General features: G+C 42.5%; 1 protein-coding gene across 1 annotated transcript in view; it reads left to right on the top strand.

Annotated features, from left to right (window-relative positions):
- Nucleotides 1-19318, top strand: part of LOC124017319 (cytoplasmic dynein 2 heavy chain 1-like) — a gene marked incomplete at its 3' end in the record, with an annotated part of 103285 nt that overhangs the window by 68944 nt on the left and 15023 nt on the right. Inside the window, exons 47-56 of the mRNA XM_046332573.1 lie at nucleotides 1753-1897; nucleotides 2137-2239; nucleotides 3955-4119; nucleotides 4299-4426; nucleotides 5810-6058; nucleotides 7694-7802; nucleotides 8308-8421; nucleotides 9919-10061; nucleotides 10173-10254; nucleotides 10373-10533. Coding sequence (XP_046188529.1) covers nucleotides 1753-1897; nucleotides 2137-2239; nucleotides 3955-4119; nucleotides 4299-4426; nucleotides 5810-6058; nucleotides 7694-7802; nucleotides 8308-8421; nucleotides 9919-10061; nucleotides 10173-10254; nucleotides 10373-10533 — 1399 coding nt within the window. The remainder of the gene's footprint in view (nucleotides 1-1752; nucleotides 1898-2136; nucleotides 2240-3954; nucleotides 4120-4298; nucleotides 4427-5809; nucleotides 6059-7693; nucleotides 7803-8307; nucleotides 8422-9918; nucleotides 10062-10172; nucleotides 10255-10372; nucleotides 10534-19318) is intronic.

The raw sequence follows: 19318 nt of genomic DNA, 5'->3' as shown, positions 1-19318 counted from the left end.
CTGAAAAGACACATCTCATGAATGGGTGTACTTACTACGTGCAAATGCTAAAAGGTAGGTAGATAACAAAGTGTGTCATTGTAGCAAAGTATTTATAAACTAAAAGTCTGATCTCTTAAAATTTTAGTTCATTTTTGTTATATTATTTGTTATATTATCTATACAATAAGGCCATAATTGATTTAAGGTGAATGCACCAATTTGTAAGTCGCTCTGGATAAGAGCGTCTGCTAAATGACTTAAATGTAAATGTAAATTTTGGCCCAATTGGCCTGGCATATTCCCACGTTGAATGAACTTTCCATTTTGATAGGGTTATTTTGCCTAAAAACCTTTAGGCCTACCTATAGGAAAATTTAAAAAACAACTCTGCATCTATGCCCAGCCTGGTAAGAGGGGTCAAAAGGTTGTTTCGCATCCCCAGTAGCTCTGTAAGAGGGGTCAAAAGGTTGTTCAGCATCCCCAGTAGCTCTGTAAGAGGGGTCAAAAGGTTGTTCAGCATCCCCAGTAGCTCTGTAAGAGGGGTCAAAAGGTTGTTCAGCATCCCCAGTAGCTCTGTAAGAGGGGTCAAAAGGTTGTTCAGCATCCCCAGTAGCTCTGTAAGAGGGGCATCAGTAAAAGGTTGTTCAGCATCCCCAGTAGCTCTGTAAGAGGGGTCAAAAGGTTGTTCAAAGGTTGTTCAGCATCCCCAGTAGCTCTGTAAGAGGGGTCAAAAGGTTGTTCAGCATCCCCAGTAGCTCTGTAAGAGGGGTCAAAAGGTTGTTCAGCATCCCCAGTAGCTCTGTAAGAGGGGTCAAAAGGTTGTTCAGCATCCCCAGTAGCTCTGTAAGAGGGGTCAAAAGGTTGTTCAGCATCCCCAGTAGCTCTAAGTGTGGAGAGGGTCTTATCCACTACTGGCCGGCTCTCCAGGCACCGTAGACTGGCCTCGTGTTTCTTAGCATTTATTCGAAGGCACTGTAGACTGAGACTGTGGGCTTCTATGGAAGTCACAGCCTGTATGCAAAATTTATAGACTGTAATGATTTAATACAACAAATGTTGTTTAAATACTGAGCTCTTTATGTCCCTACCAGGCTAGTGTGTCACACTCGCTAATGCTTCACAATGTATTTCTTTGTAGGCTCGAGCCTTGAAATAATAGAAATAATATAGCCTAAATAATTCATTTCTGTTCTTTCTTAGTCTCCCTGTCTGGCTCCTGACCTATTTAGAGAGTTTATATGCTGTTTAATATGACATGTAGCCTATTTGAAATGATGAGCGCTGCTTACATTCTCTCTTTCATGTTTATATAATACTTTTTATTCAAATCATATGGTTTGATTTTAATACTTCAAAAACAATTGGTAGGTCCAGGCAGTCACAAAAACGATATGGGTGTTGGTTAAATGAATTGAGCCAATTTTGAGCGGCAGCCCCCCCCTGTGAGCGAGGAGCTGCTCAACTCTCCTCACATACTGACACACACACACACACACACACACACACACACACACACACACACACACACACACACACACACACACACACACACACACACACACACACACACACACACACCCACCCACCCACCCACCCACCCACACACACACACACACACACACACACACACACACACACACACACACACACACACACACACACACACACACACACACACACACACACACACACACACACACACACACACACACACACACACACACACACACACACACACACACACACACTGACACTTGCTCTCTTCTCTAGTTATCCAGACAGGGAGCAGCTCCAGACCATCTACTCAGCGTACCTGCAGCCTGTTCTCCAGAGGAGCCTTGGGAGCCAGGCAGCCTGGGCCAGCACTGGGAAAACACACCAGCTAGCAGGGTCTCTGGTACAGGTCTATGAACAGGTGTGTGTGCTGTCTCAGAGGAGTTCATGTGTTATCAGAGTAAAGCTTCAGTGTTAAGCTGCTCTAGTCTTTCCAAGCAGCAGCTTTAGATTAGACTGCTGTTATCACAGCACTTACTTACTGCCTCTTATATCTAATCCTCACTCTTAGGGAGGCAAATCTAAACCACACACACACCTGTGTAATAAGTGGCTGTATTGTGTGAGTGTGTGTGTGTATTTCTATCTCTCTGGTCTCAGGTGAAGGCGAAGTTCACGGTGGATGACCACAGTCACTACCTGTTCACTCCGTGTGTTCTCACCCAGTGGGTGCTCAGCCTGCTGCGATACCACCTGTCCGCAGGTGAGTCAACCTCAACAGCACGGTCAAACCACGTGGTCAGATAGTCAGACCACGTTGTTAAATCACACGGTCAGACCACAATCACCACACCAGGGTTTCCCCTTGGTTCATTTTGCTTGGTTCATAGAACCGGGGTTATTTCAGTAACCTCCAGTGGCTGCTAGATACGTCGGTAATAAACAGAATGGTTTCTGTTTTCTTCCAACACGTGGCTCTTTTAAAAACACATTAGGACTTCCTGTTTCCCTCTACTATGCCCACAAGCCGTCAGAACAGAGTGGACAAGACCAGGAACTAAATCAGACCCGGGGAAAAAATATCATTATCGCTTGATGTTCTTCTGAACTTCCCAATACCTTTCTGCTGCATTTCAGTCACGTTAAACCATACTGCATTCAGATTGAATTACTCTACAAAATACTGTCAGACTGATTTGTAATAGACTGTCATAGCCCAAATAAACATTGGCCGTTGATTACGTAACCTTGTTTTACAAGGTGGGGTATAAAGATGGGGACGCGGGCCAAACAGTTTGGGAACCCTTGCACTACACACATCTTTTTTTGGGACCCATTTTAAGTTGTCCCCAAAAAGTTTAATTTCTTTCTGCAATACTTCATACTGCTAATTGCATGGGTTTTCTCTGTTGTTGCTGACTTCTCCTTGAAAAAACGTCTCATTATTTGGTAACGGTCTTAAATTTATACTGTACTGGCCTTTGATTCTAGTTGCTGTTGGATATTTCAGAATATCTTCTGAAAGTCAGTAGTTCTCTCCCTGTCTCCTGCATTCACCATCTCTTTCTTCCTCTCCCCTGTTCTGCTCCCTCTGTCACACGTCTCTCTCTCTCTCTCTCTCATCATTCCGTTCTCTGTCCTCCTTCATCTCTCCCTCTGTCACTCCCTCCCTCCCTCTTGCAATGTGTTCTCCCTGTGATAGGGAGTCCAATCATTAATTTTAATTAAAAGCGTTTGCTGACAAACTTATTTTTTTTTCCATGACTCATCGTTTTTTTGCTCTCCTCTCTCCTTCCTCTCTCCGGCTGCTTACCTTTTCTACACGGTATGTCACAACGCCCTCTCTCATCACTTCAACTCTCTTCTCTGGTGTGTTACTGTGTGTACACTGAGCTGTCTTGATGCTGTGTGTCTTTTTGTAGTATGGTATAATGTAGTAGTGTCCACCGAGTGGACAAAATATTAAGAACACCAGCTCTTTCCATGACAGACTGACCAGGTGAATCCAGGTGGAGGCTATGATCCCTTATTGATGACACTTGTTAAATCCACTTCAATCAGTGTAAATTAAGGGAAGGAGACAGGTTAAAGAAGGATTGTGTATGTGTGCCATTCAGAGGGTCAATGGGCAAGACAAAAGATGTAAGTGCCTTTGAACGGGGTCTGCTAGTAGGTGCCAGGCACCAGTTTGTGCCAAGAACTGCAACGCTGCTGGGTTTTTCACGTTCAACAGTTTCCCATGTGTATCAAGAATGGCCCAAAACCCAAAGAACATCCAGCCAACTTGACACAACTGTGGGAAGCATTGAAGTGATCATGGGCCAGCATCCCTGTGGAACACCTTGTAGAGTCCATGCCCCAACATTTTGAGGCTGTTCTGAGGGAAAGGGGTGGGGGGGGTTATGCGCGCATCACAATATTAGGAAGGTGTTTTTAATGTTTTGTCCAGTGTGTATTAACCCCTGTCTTTGTCTGTAGGGAACTGTAATATAACAGACTCAGTGTTGGAGGTGGTAGCCTATGAGGCCAAGAGGCTGTTCAGAGACAGACTGGTCTCCTCTAAAGACATCCATTCCTTTGACAACATCCTCTCCTCTGTCATACGAGGTGACTGGGGCTCCGACGCACTCGACAACATGACAGGTAAAACGCACACATCCCAGTGCTCCTCTCCCTCGACAGAGTGGCTCTATATACTGTATGACTGTGGGTTCTCTGTGGTTGGGTTCTCTGGGAAATGGGTTTGTGTGTGTAGTTAGGTGTGTGTGTGTATAGATGTGTGTATTTAACAGTGTGTATAACTGTGTATTTTCTCCCAGCAGATGGTTTCTATGTGACGTGGGGTGCGTCTGAGGGAGGGGGAGTGATGGCCCCTGGTCAGTCCCTGCCTCCCCACGGTAAATCTCTGGGACGCCTCGACTTTGCCGACCTACGCCAGGTCATACACAAGGTCAGTGTCGGTGTGTGTTTGTATTGTGTAGGACAGGGAGAGAGTGTGTGTACTAATGTACCTCTGCCTTCTGTAGGGAGCGGTCCTATATGGTCGTGACAACAGGGAGAGAGTGTGTGTACTAATGTACCTCTGCCTTCTGTAGGGAGCGGTCCTATATGGACGTGACAACAGGGAGAGAGTGTGTGTACTAATGTACCTCTGCCTTCTGTAGGGAGCGGTCCTATATGGACGTGACAACAGGGAGAGAGTGTGTGTACTAATGTACCTCTGCCTTCTGTAGGGAGCGGTCCTATATGGACGTGACAACAGGGAGAGAGTGTGTGTACTAATGTACCTCTGCCTTCTGTAGGGAGCGGTCCTATATGGACGTGACAACAGGGAGAGAGTGCGTGTACTAATGTACCTCTGCCTTCTGTAGGGAGCGGTCCTATATGGACGTGACAACAGGGAGAGAGTGTGTGTACTAATGTACCTCTGCCTTCTGTAGGGAGCGGTCCTATGGACGTGACAACAGGGAGAGAGTGTGTGTACTAATGTACCTCTGCCTTCTGTAGGGCGGTCCTATATGGACGTGACAACAGGGAGAGAGTGCGTGTACTAATGTACCTCTGCCTTCTGTAGGGAGCGGTCCTATATGGACGTGACAACAGGGAGAGAGTGTGTGTACTAATGTACCTCTGCCTTCTGTAGGGAGCGGTCCTATATGGACGTGACAACAGGGAGAGAGTGTGTGTACTAATGTACCTCTGCCTTCTGTAGGGAGCGGTCCTATATGGTCGTGACAACAGGGAGAGAGTGTGTGTACTAATGTACCTCTGCCTTCTGTAGGGAGCGGTCCTATATGGACGTGACAACAGGGAGAGAGTGTGTGTACTAATGTACCTCTGCCTTCTGTAGGGAGCGGTCCTATATGGACGTGACAACAGGGAGAGAGTGTGTGTACTAATGTACCTCTGCCTTCTGTAGGGAGCGGTCCTATATGGACGTGACAACAGGGAGAGAGTGTGTGTACTAATGTACCTCTGCCTTCTGTAGGGAGCGGTCCTATATGGACGTGACAACAGGGAGAGAGTGTGTGTACTAATGTACCTCTGCCTTCTGTAGGGAGCGGTCCTATATGGTCGTGACAACAGGGAGAGAGTGTGTGTACTAATGTACCTCTGCCTTCTGTAGGGAGCGGTCCTATATGGACGTGACAACAGGGAGAGAGTGTGTGTACTAATGTACCTCTGCCTTCTGTAGGGAGCGGTCCTATATGGTCGTGACAACAGGGAGAGAGTGTGTGTACTAATGTACCTCTGCCTTCTGTAGGGAGCGGTCCTATATGGACGTGACAACAGGGAGAGAGTGTGTGTACTAATGTACCTCTGCCTTCTGTAGGGAGCGGTCCTATATGGACGTGACAACAGGGAGTTGGATCTGCTGTTGTTCTGGGAGGTGTGTCACTTTGTGTCTCGTGTGGACCGCGTCCTGAGTCGACCGGGGGGCTCTCTGCTCCTGGCCGGGCGCAGCGGGGTGGGGCGACGCACCGCCACATGCCTGGTCTCACACATGCATGGATACACACTCTACACACCCAAGATCTCCCGCGGATACTCACTCAAACACTTCAACAATGACCTGAAGAACGTAAGATGTCATACCTCTGTGTCTGTCTGTCTCTGTGACCTAATGTTTTAGTGTGCAGTGTTTCCCCTGTATTCGTTGAGCCGAGGTAGACTTATTTTTATTTGATTTCTTTAAACTTTTTTGAAATGGAAAACCTTTTTCAGTGTTAACTTTCACTACTAAAACCAGATATAACATTTGTAGAAAAGATAATGGACCTATTTCTGTTTTTATAAGATCGTTGAGAACTAACAATCACCAAAATTAGTCAGGGAGAATCAAAAATTCCAAAGATGTCATGGCATGGGGCATTAATTGTGTTATTATGTTTTAGTCACTCCGATAGCATAAGAACATATAAATATAAATATATGCCATTTAGCAGACGCTTTTATCCAAAGCGACTTACAGTCATGTGTGCATACATTCTACGTATGGGTGGCCCCGGGGATCGAACCCACTACCCTGGTGTTACAAGCGCCATGCTCTACCAACTGAGCTACACAGGACCACCAACATGGCATAATCCACTGCAAAATATCTAGATTTGCTGGAAATTGGCTTTAAAACAGCACATTCTCTCTCTGCCCCATGCCAAAATATCTAGATTTGCTGGAAATTGGCTTTAAAACAGCACATTCTCTATCTGCCCCATTCCAAAATATCTAGGTTTGCTGGAAATTGGCTTTAAAACAGCACATTCTCTCTCTGCCCCATTCCAAAATATCTAGGTTTGCTGGAAATTGGCTTTAAAACAGCACATTCTCTCTCTGCCCCATTCCAAAATATCTAGATTTGCTGGAAATTGGCTTTAAAACAGCACATTCTCTCTCTGCCCCATTCCAAAATATCTAGGTTTGCTGGAAATTGGCTTTAAAACAGCACATTCTCTCTCTGCCCCATTCCAAAATATCTAGGTTTGCTGGAAATTGGCTTTAAAACAGCACATTCTCTCTCTGCCCCATTCCAAAATATCTAGGTTTGCTGGAAATTGGCTTTAAAACAGCACATTCTCTCTCTGCCCCATTCCAAAATATCTAGGTTTGCTGGAAATTGGCTTTAAAACAGCACATTCTCTCTCTGCCCCATGCCAAAATATCTAGATTTGTTGGAAATTAGCTTTAAAACGGCACCTTTTCTCTCTGCCCAATGCCAAAATGTGTAGAATTGCAGGAAATGTGCTTTAAAATAGCAAAATGTTGTCTCTGCGGCCAAGAGGAGGATCTCTAAAATGTTCAGTTGGAGACCTCTCCATTGGCCACGCCCACTGTCACACTCCTACCACGCTCACCCTCTATGCCCCATTTTGATCCAGAAAAAATGACAAGTTACAAGGTATATTTGTAGAATTTGATGCATTCAGTCTTTCTGGGGTTTTTCCATGAGGTAAATGCAGATGGGCAACCTCATGCTTCAGACTATTTATTTAAAGTTGCTTTGTTGCATCAGTTGGGCTACAGCTGATAATACTTTTGAAAAGGGAAAATAATATTTCAGATGGTGTCACGGGGGTGACCCCCCCCCCCCCCCTAACGTTACCACTGCTGCTGAAAGTAAATCATAGGGGAAACACTGGTGTGTGTAAGGCAAAGCTGGACAAGGCAAAGTGTGCTGCAAATCACACACACCTGACTGTGTGTGTTCTTGTCTGTGTAGGTGATGCAGCTGGCAGGTCTTGAGGGCCAACAGGTGGTGCTGTTGCTGGAGGATTATCAGTTTGTCCACCCAGCCTTCCTGGAGATGGTCAACAGCCTGCTGTCCTCTGGTCAGTCGCATATAAACAACTACACAAATGGAATACACAATGTCTGATGATGAATAAAATCAAATGAAACCATGTGTCATAAATCCCAGGTGAGGTGCTGAGTCTGTACTGTTTCAGTTTAAAGTGATTTGTGTTGTAGATGAGGTACTGGCCTGGGGCCTGTCCTGTACTGTACTGAGTTCAGTGTTATATGTGTTGTAGATGAGGTACTGTCCTGTCCTGTACTGATTTCAGTGTTATATGTGTTGTAGATGAGGTACTGACCTGGGGCCTGTCCTGTACTGTACTGAGTTCAGTGTTATATGTGTTGTAGATGAGGTACTGACCTGGGGCCTGTCCTGTACTGTACTGAGTTCAGTGTTATATGTGTTGTAGATGAGGTACTGACCTGGGGCCTGTCCTGTACTGTACTGAGTTCAGTGTTATATGTGTTGTAGATGAGGTACTGACCTGGAGCCTGTCCTGTACTGTACTGAGATCAGTGCGTGTTATATGTGTGTTGTAGGTGAGGTTCCAGGCCTGTACTCCCCAGAGGAGCTGGAGCCCCTCCTCTCCTCTCTCAAAGATCCTGCATCGCAGGACGGATTCACCGGACCCCTCTTCAACTACTTTGCCTACCGTGAGAGACTCATCTATCTAGCTACTCATCTACATGACATTACATTGTAGTCATTTAGCAGACGCTCTTATCCAGAGCGATTTATAGGAGCAATTAGGGTTAAGTGTCTTGCTGAAGGTCACATCGGCACATCTCCACATCCTCGGTTCTCTCATCTTCTCTCCCCCTCTCCCGTCCTCTCACTTCATCCCTCTCCTCCCCTGCGTTTATTGTGATCCTGTGTTTGTTCTGTAGACACTGCAGAATCAGATCAATAGATGTCTCTTCCGTCCGAGTTCCTCTGACTAAACTACTGGCCTTTCAGCTGGGGGGTAAATGGACAAGGACAGCAGTACACCAACCATTACACACTCTTTGTTTCTTTTTCTTCGTTTCTCTCCCTTCATCTCTATCCCGCTCTCTCTGTCTCTCTCTCTGTCTCTCTCTTTGTCTCTCTCTTTGTCTCTCTCTTTGTCTCTCTCTTTGTCTCTCTCTTTGTCTCTCTCTCTCTCTCTCTCTCTCTCTCTCTCTCTCTCTCTCTCTCTCTCTCTCTCTCTCTCTCTCTCTCTCTCTCTCTCTCTCTCTCTCTCTCTCTCTCTCTCTCTCTTTGTCTCTCCCTTCATCTCTATCCCTCTCTCTTTGTCTCTCTCTCTCTCTTTGTCTCTCTCTCTTTGTCTCTCTCTCTTTCTCTCTCTGTGTCTTTGTCTCTCTCTTTTTCTCTCTCTTTGTCTCTCTCTCTTTGTCTCTCTCTCTCTCTCTCTTTGTCTCTCTCTCTCTCTCTGTCTCTCTCTCTCTCTCTCTCTCTCTCTCTCTCTCTCTCTCTCTCTCTCTGTCTTTGTCTCTCTCTCTCTCTTTCTCCCTTTCAATTTCTCTCGTTCTCTCTTTCTCGCTCTCGCTTTGTCTCGCTCCCTCTCTTTCTCGCTCCCTCTCTTTCTCGCTCTCGCTTTGTCTCGCTCCCTCTCTTTCTAACTCTCTCTCTTTGTCTCTCTCTCTTTGTCTCTCTCTCTTTGTCTCTCTCTCTTCTCTCTCTCTCTCTCTCTCTCTCTCTCTCTCTCTCTCTCTCTCTCTCTCTCTTCTCTCTCTCTCTCTCTCTCTTTGTCTCTCTCTCTCTTTTCTCATTGTCTCTCTCTCTCTTTCAATTTCTCTCTTTCTTTCTCTTTCTCTCGCTCTCTCTCTTTGTCTCTCTCTCTCCCTCTGTGTCTCTCCCTTTCAATTTCTGTCTCTCTCTTGTCTCTCTCTTTGTCTCTCGCTTTGTCTCTCTCTCTCTTTGTCTCTCTCTTTGTCTCTCTCTTTGTCTCTCTCTCTCTTTGTCTCTCGCTTTGTCTCTCTCTCTTTGTCTCTCTCTTTGTCTCTCGCTTTGTCTCTCTCTCTTTGTCCCTCGCTTTGTCTCTCTCTCTCTCTCTCTCTCTCTCTCTCTCTCTCTCTCTCTCTCTCTCTCTCCCTCTCTCTCTCTCTTTGTCTCTCTCTCTTTGTCTCTCTCTCTTTGTCTCTCTCTTTGTCTCTCTCTTTGTCTCTCAGGAATCCAGCAGAACCTACACATAGTGTTGATCATGGACTGCACCAACTCTAACTTCACCATTAGCTGTGAGAGCAACCCGGCTCTCTACCGCAGGTGTTCCGTTCAGTGGATGGACGGATGGTCTGAGAGCAGCATGAAGAAGGTGGGAGGAGAGGATGGAGGGAGGGATGAGAACATGGCATCATACGGGGTTATAATATTGTCATTTGCTCTGTCCTCCTTCATAACCTTCATGTTGATGCTGTCCTGTCAGATCCCTGAGATGCTGCTGGCTAAGGTGGAGGGAGAGGGGGAGAAGAGTGGAGGAGAGAAAGGCCACGAGAGAAAAGGCTCAGGTAGAAGAAAACATCCCTGCCACCCTGAGTCCTAGTCAGTCATAGTCAGACTATAGGGAACTAATTCTAAACTAGCTAGTCACTCGTGGATATGTTCTGTCTCGTTTGTCCCTCCCAGCGTCGGGTCAGGGTGATCTGTGTCGCTCCTTCCTGATGATCCATGAGTCTTGTAGAGAATATGGAGCCACACCCAGCCAGTACATGACCTTCCTCCACGTCTACACCTCCATTTACAGCAGCAAACAGAGCCAGCTCACTCTCAGACAGCAACATCTACAGGTAACACACACAACATTACACACAATATACACACACCATATACACACACACACCATATACACACACACACCATATACACACACACCATATACACACACACCATATACACACACACCATATACACACACACCATATACACACACACCATATACACACACACCATATACACACACACCATATACACACACACCATATACACACACACCATATACACACACACCATATACACACACACCATATACACACACACCATATACACACACACCATATACACACACACCATATCCACACACACCATATACACAATATTCATCAATAATAAAATGCCGTTTCTGGCTAAAGAAACCAGACTAACAAGGGAAATCCATGAACTAATAGTACAGGTAGACGGCAATAAAAAGGATACTACAGAGATACAATAAGTTAGAGGAACAACAAGAAGAACTGGAGGAACTTATTCTAGAAAGATCTAATGTAATCTATTACAAAAATAAAGCAAACGGGATGGAATATGGAGAAAAAAAGTATTTTTTGATATACCAAAAGCTCCATTGTTATATTGTTTTAACTACTCCTATAGAAATGGTAGTCTGTCGGGTACTCAGCAGGAAGGTCTGATTTCTCGATTATTAAAACAAGACCCAGATGGCAAATATAAAGACCCGGTCTATCTAAAAAAAAAATAGAGTCCCCTTACACTTCAATGTTGTGATGCAAAAATACTCAGCACTCAGAATTATAAGGGTTTTACAAGGTATTGTTGATCCTGATCAGACAGGTTCTTGACATGGACGATACATTGGAGATAATATACGACAACTACTAGAAATAATAGAACCTCATGAAACATGTAAGAAGCCAGGAATGCCATTTATAGCGGATTTTGAAAAGGCATTTGATAAAGTAAAGATTTTATTTATAAATGCCTGTTTTTTTTTTCTTCTTCAATTTCAGTAATTCTCTTATAAAATGGGTAAAAAATAATGTATAGCAAACCCAGGTGTAAAATAGTAAATAACGGCTACTCCTCAGAGAGTTTTGAATTGTCAAGAGGAGTTAACTCTTAGGGATCAAATCCCGTTAACGGGGTCGATTTGGCCACATCCGGTGATATGGCAGAGCGCCAAATTAAATTATTTTAGATATTTAACTTTCATACAATCACAAGTATAATACACCAAATTAAAGCCTTACTTCTTGTTAATCCAACCACGATGCTGTAGTGTTTGATAGTGTCTTGATGCTGTAGTGTTTGATAGTGTCTTGATGCTGTAGTGTTTGATAGTGTCTTGATGCTGTAGTGTTTGATAGTGTCTTGATGCTGTAGTGTTTGATAGTGTCTTGATGCTGTAGTGTTTGATAGTGTCTTGATGCTGTAGTGTTTGATAGTGTCTTGATGCTGTAGTGTTTGATAGTGTCTTGATGCTGTAGTGTTTGATAGTGTCTTGATGCTGTAGTGTTTGATAGTGTCTTGATGCTGTAGTGTTTGATAGTGTCTTGATGCTGTAGTGTTTGATAGTGTCTTGATGCTGTAGTGTTTGATAGTGTCTTGATGCTGTAGTGTGTGATAGTGTCTTGATGCTGTAGTGTTTGATAGGGTCTTGATGCTGTAGTGTTTGATAGGGTCTTGATGCTGTAGTGTTTGATAGTGTCTTGATGCTGTAGTGTTTGATAGTGTCTTGATGCTGTAGTGTTTGATAGTGTCTTGATGCTGTAGTGTGTGATAGTGTCTTGATGCTGTAGTGTTTGATAGTGTCTTGATGCTGTAGTGTTTGATAGTGTCTTGATGCTGTAGTGTTTGATAGTGTCTTGATGCTGTAGTGTTTGATAGTGTCTTGATGCTGTAGTGTTTGATAGTGTCTTGATGCTGTAGTGTTTGATAGTGTCTTGATGCTGTAGTGTTTGATAGTGTCTTGATGCTGTAGTGTTTGATAGTGTCTTGATGCTGTAGTGTTTGATAGTGTCTTGATGCTGTAGTGTTTGATAGTGTCTTGATGCTGTAGTGTTTGATAGTGTCTTGATGCTGTAGTGTTTGATAGTGTCTTGATGCTGTAGTGTTTGATAGTGTCTTGATGCTGTAGTGTTTGATAGTGTCTTGATGCTGTAGTGTTTGATAGTGTCTTGATGCTGTAGTGTTTGATAGTGTCTTGATGCTGTAGTGTTTGATAGTGTCTTGATGCTGTAGTGTTTGATAGTGTCTTGATGCTGTAGTGTTTGATAGTGTCTTGATGCTGTAGTGTTTGATAGTGTCTTGATGCTGTAGTGTGTGATAGTGTCTTGATGCTGTAGTGTTTGATAGGGTCTTGATGCTGTAGTGTTTGATAGGGTCTTGATGCTGTAGTGTTTGATAGGGTCTTGATGCTGTAGTGTTTGATAGTGTCTTGATGCTGTAGTGTTTGATAGTGTCTTGATGCTGTAGTGTTTGATAGTGTCTTGATGCTGTAGTGTTTGATAGTGTCTTGATGCTGTAGTGTTTGATAGTGTCTTGATGCTGTAGTGTTTGATAGTGTCTTGATGCTGTAGTGTTTGATAGTGTCTTGATGCTGTAGTGTTTGATAGTGTCTTGATGCTGTAGTGTTTGATAGTGTCTTGATGCTGTAGTGTTTGATAGGGTCTTGATGCTGTAGTGTTTGATAGGGTCTTGATGCTGTAGTGTTTGATAGGGTCTTGATGCTGTAGTGTTTGATAGGGTCTTGATGCTGTAGTGTTTGATAGGGTCTTGATGCTGTAGTGTTTGATAGTGTCTTGATGCTGTAGTGTTTGATAGTGTCTTGATGCTGTAGTGTTTGATAGTGTCTTGATGCTGTAGTGTTTGATAGTGTCTTGATGCTGTAGTGTTTGATAGTGTCTTGATGCTGTAGTGTTTGATAGGGTCTTGATGCTGTAGTGTTTGATAGGGTCTTGATGCTGTAGTGTTTGATAGTGTCTTGATGCTGTAGTGTTTGATAGTGTCTTGATGCTGTAGTGTTTGATAGTGTCTTGATGCTGTAGTGTTTGATAGTGTCTTGATGCTGTAGTGTTTGATAGTGTCTTGATGCTGTAGTGTTTGATAGTGTCTTGATGCTGTAGTGTTTGATAGTGTCTTGATGCTGTAGTGTTTGATAGGGTCTTGATGCTGTAGTGTTTGATATTGTCTTGATGCTGTAGTGTTTGATAGTGTCTTGATGCTGTAGTGTTTGATAGTGTCTTGATGCTGTAGTGTTTGATAGTGTCTTGATGCTGTAGTGTTTGATATTGTCTTGATGCTGTAGTGTTTGATAGTGTCTTGATGCTGTAGTGTGTGATAGTGTCTTGATGCTGTAGTGTGTGATAGTGTCTTGATGCTGTAGTGTTTGATAGTGTCTTGATGCTGTAGTGTTTGATAGTGTCTTGATGCTGTAGTGTTTGATAGTGTCTTGATGCTGTAGTGTTTGATAGTGTCTTGATGCTGTAGTGTTTGATAGTGTCTTGATGCTGTAGTGTTTGATAGTGTCTTGATGCTGTAGTGTTTGATAGTGTCTTGATGCTGTAGTGTTTGATAGTGTCTTGATGCTGTAGTGTTTGATAGTGTCTTGATGCTGTAGTGTTTGATAGTGTCTTGATGCTGTAGTGTTTGATAGTGTCTTGATGCTGTAGTGTGTGATAGTGTCTTGATGCTGTAGTGTTTGATAGGGTCTTGATGCTGTAGTGTTTGATAGGGTCTTGATGCTGTAGTGTTTGATAGGGTCTTGATGCTGTAGTGTTTGATAGGGTCTTGATGCTGTAGTGTTTGATAGTGTCTTGATGCTGTAGTGTTTGATAGTGTCTTGATGCTGTAGTGTTTGATAGTGTCTTGATGCTGTAGTGTTTGATAGTGTCTTGATGCTGTAGTGTTTGATAGTGTCTTGATGCTGTAGTGTTTGATAGTGTCTTGATGCTGTAGTGTTTGATAGTGTCTTGATGCTGTAGTGTTTGATAGTGTCTTGATGCTGTAGTGTTTGATAGTGTCTTGATGCTGTAGTGTTTGATAGGGTCTTGATGCTGTAGTGTTTGATAGGGTCTTGATGCTGTAGTGTTTGATAGGGTCTTGATGCTGTAGTGTTTGATAGGGTCTTGATGCTGTAGTGTTTGATAGGGTCTTGATGCTGTAGTGTTTGATAGTGTCTTGATGCTGTAGTGTTTGATAGTGTCTTGATGCTGTAGTGTTTGATAGTGTCTTGATGCTGTAGTGTTTGATAGTGTCTTGATGCTGTAGTGTTTGATAGTGTCTTGATGCTGTAGTGTTTGATAGGGTCTTGATGCTGTAGTGTTTGATAGGTCTTGATGCTGTAGTGTTTGATAGTGTCTTGATGCTGTAGTGTTTGATAGTGTCTTGATGCTGTAGTGTTTGATAGTGTCTTGATGCTGTAGTGTTTGATAGTGTCTTGATGCTGTAGTGTTTGATATTGTCTTGATGCTGTAGTGTTTGATAGTGTCTTGATGCTGTAGTGTTTGATAGTGTCTTGATGCTGTAGTGTTTGATAGGGTCTTGATGCTGTAGTGTTTGATATTGTCTTGATGCTGTAGTGTTTGATAGTGTCTTGATGCTGTAGTGTTTGATAGTGTCTTGATGCTGTAGTGTTTGATAGTGTCTTGATGCTGTAGTGTTTGATAGTGTCTTGATGCTGTAGTGTTTGATATTGTCTTGATGCTGTAGTGTTTGATAGTGTCTTGATGCTGTAGTGTGTGATAGTGTCTTGATGCTGTAGTGTGTGATAGTGTCTTGATGCTGTAGTGTTTGATAGTGTCTTGATGCTGTAGTGTTTGATAGTGTCTTGATGCTGTAGTGTTTGATAGTGTCTTGATGCTGTAGTGTTTGATAGTGTCTTGATGCTGTAGTGTTTGATAGTGTCTTGATGCTGTAGTGTTTGATAGTGTCTTGATGCTGTAGTGTTTGATAGTGTCTTGATGCTGTAGTGTTTGATAGTGTCTTGATGCTGTAGTGTTTGATAGTGTCTTGATGCTGTAGTGTTTGATAGTGTCTTGATGCTGTAGTGTTTGATAGTGTCTTGATGCTGTAGTGTGTGATAGTGTCTTGATGCTGTAGTGTTTGATAGGGTCTTGATGCTGTAGTGTTTGATAGTGTCTTGATGCTGTAGTGTTTGATAGTGTCTTGATGCTGTAGTGTTTGATAGTGTCTTGATGCTGTAGTGTTTGATAGTGTCTTGATGCTGTAGTGTGTGATAGTGTCTTGATGCTGTAGTGTTTGATAGTGTCTTGATGCTGTAGTGTTTGATAGTGTCTTGATGCTGTAGTGTTTGATAGTGTCTTGATGCTGTAGTGTTTGATAGTGTCTTGATGCTGTAGTGTTTGATAGTGTCTTGATGCTGTAGTGTTTGATAGTGTCTTGATGCTGTAGTGTTTGATAGTGTCTTGATGCTGTAGTGTTTGATAGTGTCTTGATGCTGTAGTGTTTGATAGTGTCTTGATGCTGTAGTGTTTGATAGTGTCTTGATGCTGTAGTGTTTGATAGTGTCTTGATGCTGTAGTGTTTGATAGTGTCTTGATGCTGTAGTGTTTGATAGTGTCTTGATGCTGTAGTGTTTGATAGTGTCTTGATGCTGTAGTGTTTGATAGTGTCTTGATGCTGTAGTGTTTGATAGTGTCTTGATGCTGTAGTGTTTGATAGTGTCTTGATGCTGTAGTGTGTGATAGTGTCTTGATGCTGTAGTGTTTGATAGGGTCTTGATGCTGTAGTGTTTGATAGGGTCTTGATGCTGTAGTGTTTGATAGTGTCTTGATGCTGTAGTGTTTGATAGTGTCTTGATGCTGTAGTGTTTGATAGTGTCTTGATGCTGTAGTGTTTGATAGTGTCTTGATGCTGTAGTGTTTGATAGTGTCTTGATGCTGTAGTGTTTGATAGTGTCTTGATGCTGTAGTGTTTGATAGTGTCTTGATGCTGTAGTGTTTGATAGTGTCTTGATGCTGTAGTGTTTGATAGTGTCTTGATGCTGTAGTGTTTGATAGGGTCTTAGTGCTTGATGCTGTAGTGTTTGATAGGGTCTTGATGCTGTAGTGTTTGATAGGGTCTTGATGCTGTAGTGTTTGATAGGGTCTTGATGCTGTAGTGTTTGATAGGGTCTTGATGCTGTAGTGTTTGATAGTGTCTTGATGCTGTAGTGTTTGATAGTGTCTTGATGCTGTAGTGTTTGATAGTGTCTTGATGCTGTAGTGTTTGATAGTGTCTTGATGCTGTAGTGTTTGATAGGGTCTTGATGCTGTAGTGTTTGATAGGGTCTTGATGCTGTAGTGTTTGATAGGGTCTTGATGCTGTAGTGTTTGATAGTGTCTTGATGCTGTAGTGTTTGATAGTGTCTTGATGCTGTAGTGTTTGATAGTGTCTTGATGCTGTAGTGTTTGATAGTGTCTTGATGCTGTAGTGTTTGATATTGTCTTGATGCTGTAGTGTTTGATAGTGTCTTGATGCTGTAGTGTTTGATAGGGTCTTGATGCTGTAGTGTTTGATAGGGTCTTGATGCTGTAGTGTTTGATATTGTCTTGATGCTGTAGTGTTTGATAGTGTCTTGATGCTGTAGTGTTTGATAGTGTCTTGATGCTGTAGTGTTTGATAGTGTCTTGATGCTGTAGTGTTTGATATTGTCTTGATGCTGTAGTGTTTGATAGTGTCTTGATGCTGTAGTGTTTGATAGTGTCTTGATGCTGTAGTGTTTGATAGTGTCTTGAGGCTGTAGTGTTTGATAGTGTCTTGAGGCTGTAGTGTTTGATAGTGTCTTGATGCTGTAGTGTTTGATAGTGTCTTGATGCTGTAGTGTTTGATAGTGTCTTGATGCTGTAGTGTTTGATAGTGTCTTGATGCTGTAGTGTTTGATAGTGTCTTGATGCTGTAGTGTTTGATAGTGTCTCGATGCTGTAGTGTTTGATAGTGTCTCGATGCTGTAGTGTTTGATAGTGTCTCGATGCTGTAGTGTTTGATAGTGTCTCGATGCTGTAGTGTTTGATAGTGTCTCGATGCTGTAGTGTTTGATAGTGTCTCGATGCTGTAGTGTTTGATAGTGTCTCGATGCTGTAGTGTTTGATAGGGTCTCGATGCTGTAGTGTTTGATAGTGTCTCGATGCTGTAGTGTTTGATAGTGTCTCGATGCTGTAGTGTTTGATAGTGTCTCGATGCTGTAGTGTTTGATAGGGTCTCGATGCTGTAGTGTTTGATAGGGTCTCGATGCTGTAGTGTTTGATAGGGTCTCGATGCTGTAGTGTTTGATAGGGTCTCGATGCTGTAGTGTTTGATAGGGTCTCGATGCTGTAGTGTTTGATAGGGTCTCGATGCTGTAGTGTTTGATAGTGTCTCGATGCTGTAGTGTTTGATAGTGTCTCGATGCTGTAGTGTTTGATAGTGTCTCGATGCTGTAGTGTTTGATAGTGTCTCGATGCTGTAGTGTTTGATAGTGTCTCGATGCTGTAGTGTTTGATAGTATCTCGATGCTGTAGTGTTTGATAGTGTCTTGATGCTGTAGTGTTTGATAGGGTCTTGATGCTGTAGTGTTTGATAGGGTCTTGATGCTGTCGTGTTTGATAGTGTCTTGATGCTGTAGTGTTTGTCCTTCATGTTCTAATACTTTAATGTTACCCCTTCCTTGTGTTTTATGTAATAAACACTATATACACACACACTATATACACACACTATATACACACACCATATACACACACTCTATATACACACTATATACACACACTATATACACACACCATATACACACACACACACTATATACACACACTATATACACACACCATATACACACACACACACACTATATACACACACTATATACACACACTATATACACACACTATATACACACACCATATACACACACACACACACACTATATACACACACTATATACACACACTATATACACACACTATATACACACCTATATACACACCTATATACACACACTATATACACACACTATATACACACACTATATACACACACTATATACACACACTATATATACACACTATATACACACACTATATACACACACTCTATATACACACACTCTATATACACACACTATATACACACACTATATACACACACTATATACTCTATCATTCAACATTTTGGGGTCACTTAGAAATGTCCTTGTTTTTTAAAAGAAAAGCAAGAAAATGTGTCCGTTAAAATACCATCAAATTGATCAGAAATACAGTGTAGACATTGTTAATGTTGTAAATGACTATTGTAGCTGGAAACGGCAGATTTTTAATGGAATATCTACATGGGTGTACAGAGGCCCATTATCAGCAACCATCACTCCTGTGTTACAATGGCACATTGTGTTAGCTGATCCAGGTTTCTCATTTTAAAAGGCAAATTGATCATTAGAAAACCCTCTTGCAATTATGTTAGCACAGTAGAAAACTGTTGTCCGGTTTAAAGAAGCATTAAACTGTCATTCTTTAGGCTAGCTGAGTATCTGGAGCATCAGCATTTGTGGGTTTGATTACAGGCTCAAAATGGCCAGAAACAAATAACTTTAAAAACATCTAATTATTTCACCTTTATTTAACCAGGTAGGCTAGTTGAGAACACCTTTATTTAACCAGGTAGGCTAGTTTAGAACATCTTTATTTAACCAGGTAGGCTAGTTGAGAACAATTTCTCATTTACAACTGCGACCTGGTCAAGATAAAGCAAAGCAGTTCGACACATACAACAACACAGAGTTACACATGGAATAAACACACATACAGTCAATAATACAGTAGAAAAAAAGTTTATATACATTTTCTTCTGAAACTCGTCAGTCTATTC

Source organism: Oncorhynchus gorbuscha, unplaced genomic scaffold (assembly GCF_021184085.1).
Source record: "Oncorhynchus gorbuscha isolate QuinsamMale2020 ecotype Even-year unplaced genomic scaffold, OgorEven_v1.0 Un_scaffold_178:::fragment_2:::debris, whole genome shotgun sequence".
NCBI lineage: Eukaryota > Metazoa > Chordata > Actinopteri > Salmoniformes > Salmonidae > Oncorhynchus > Oncorhynchus gorbuscha.
The sequence above is the reverse complement of the archived record's forward strand: the minus strand, read 5'-3'. Positions and strand labels throughout refer to the sequence as shown.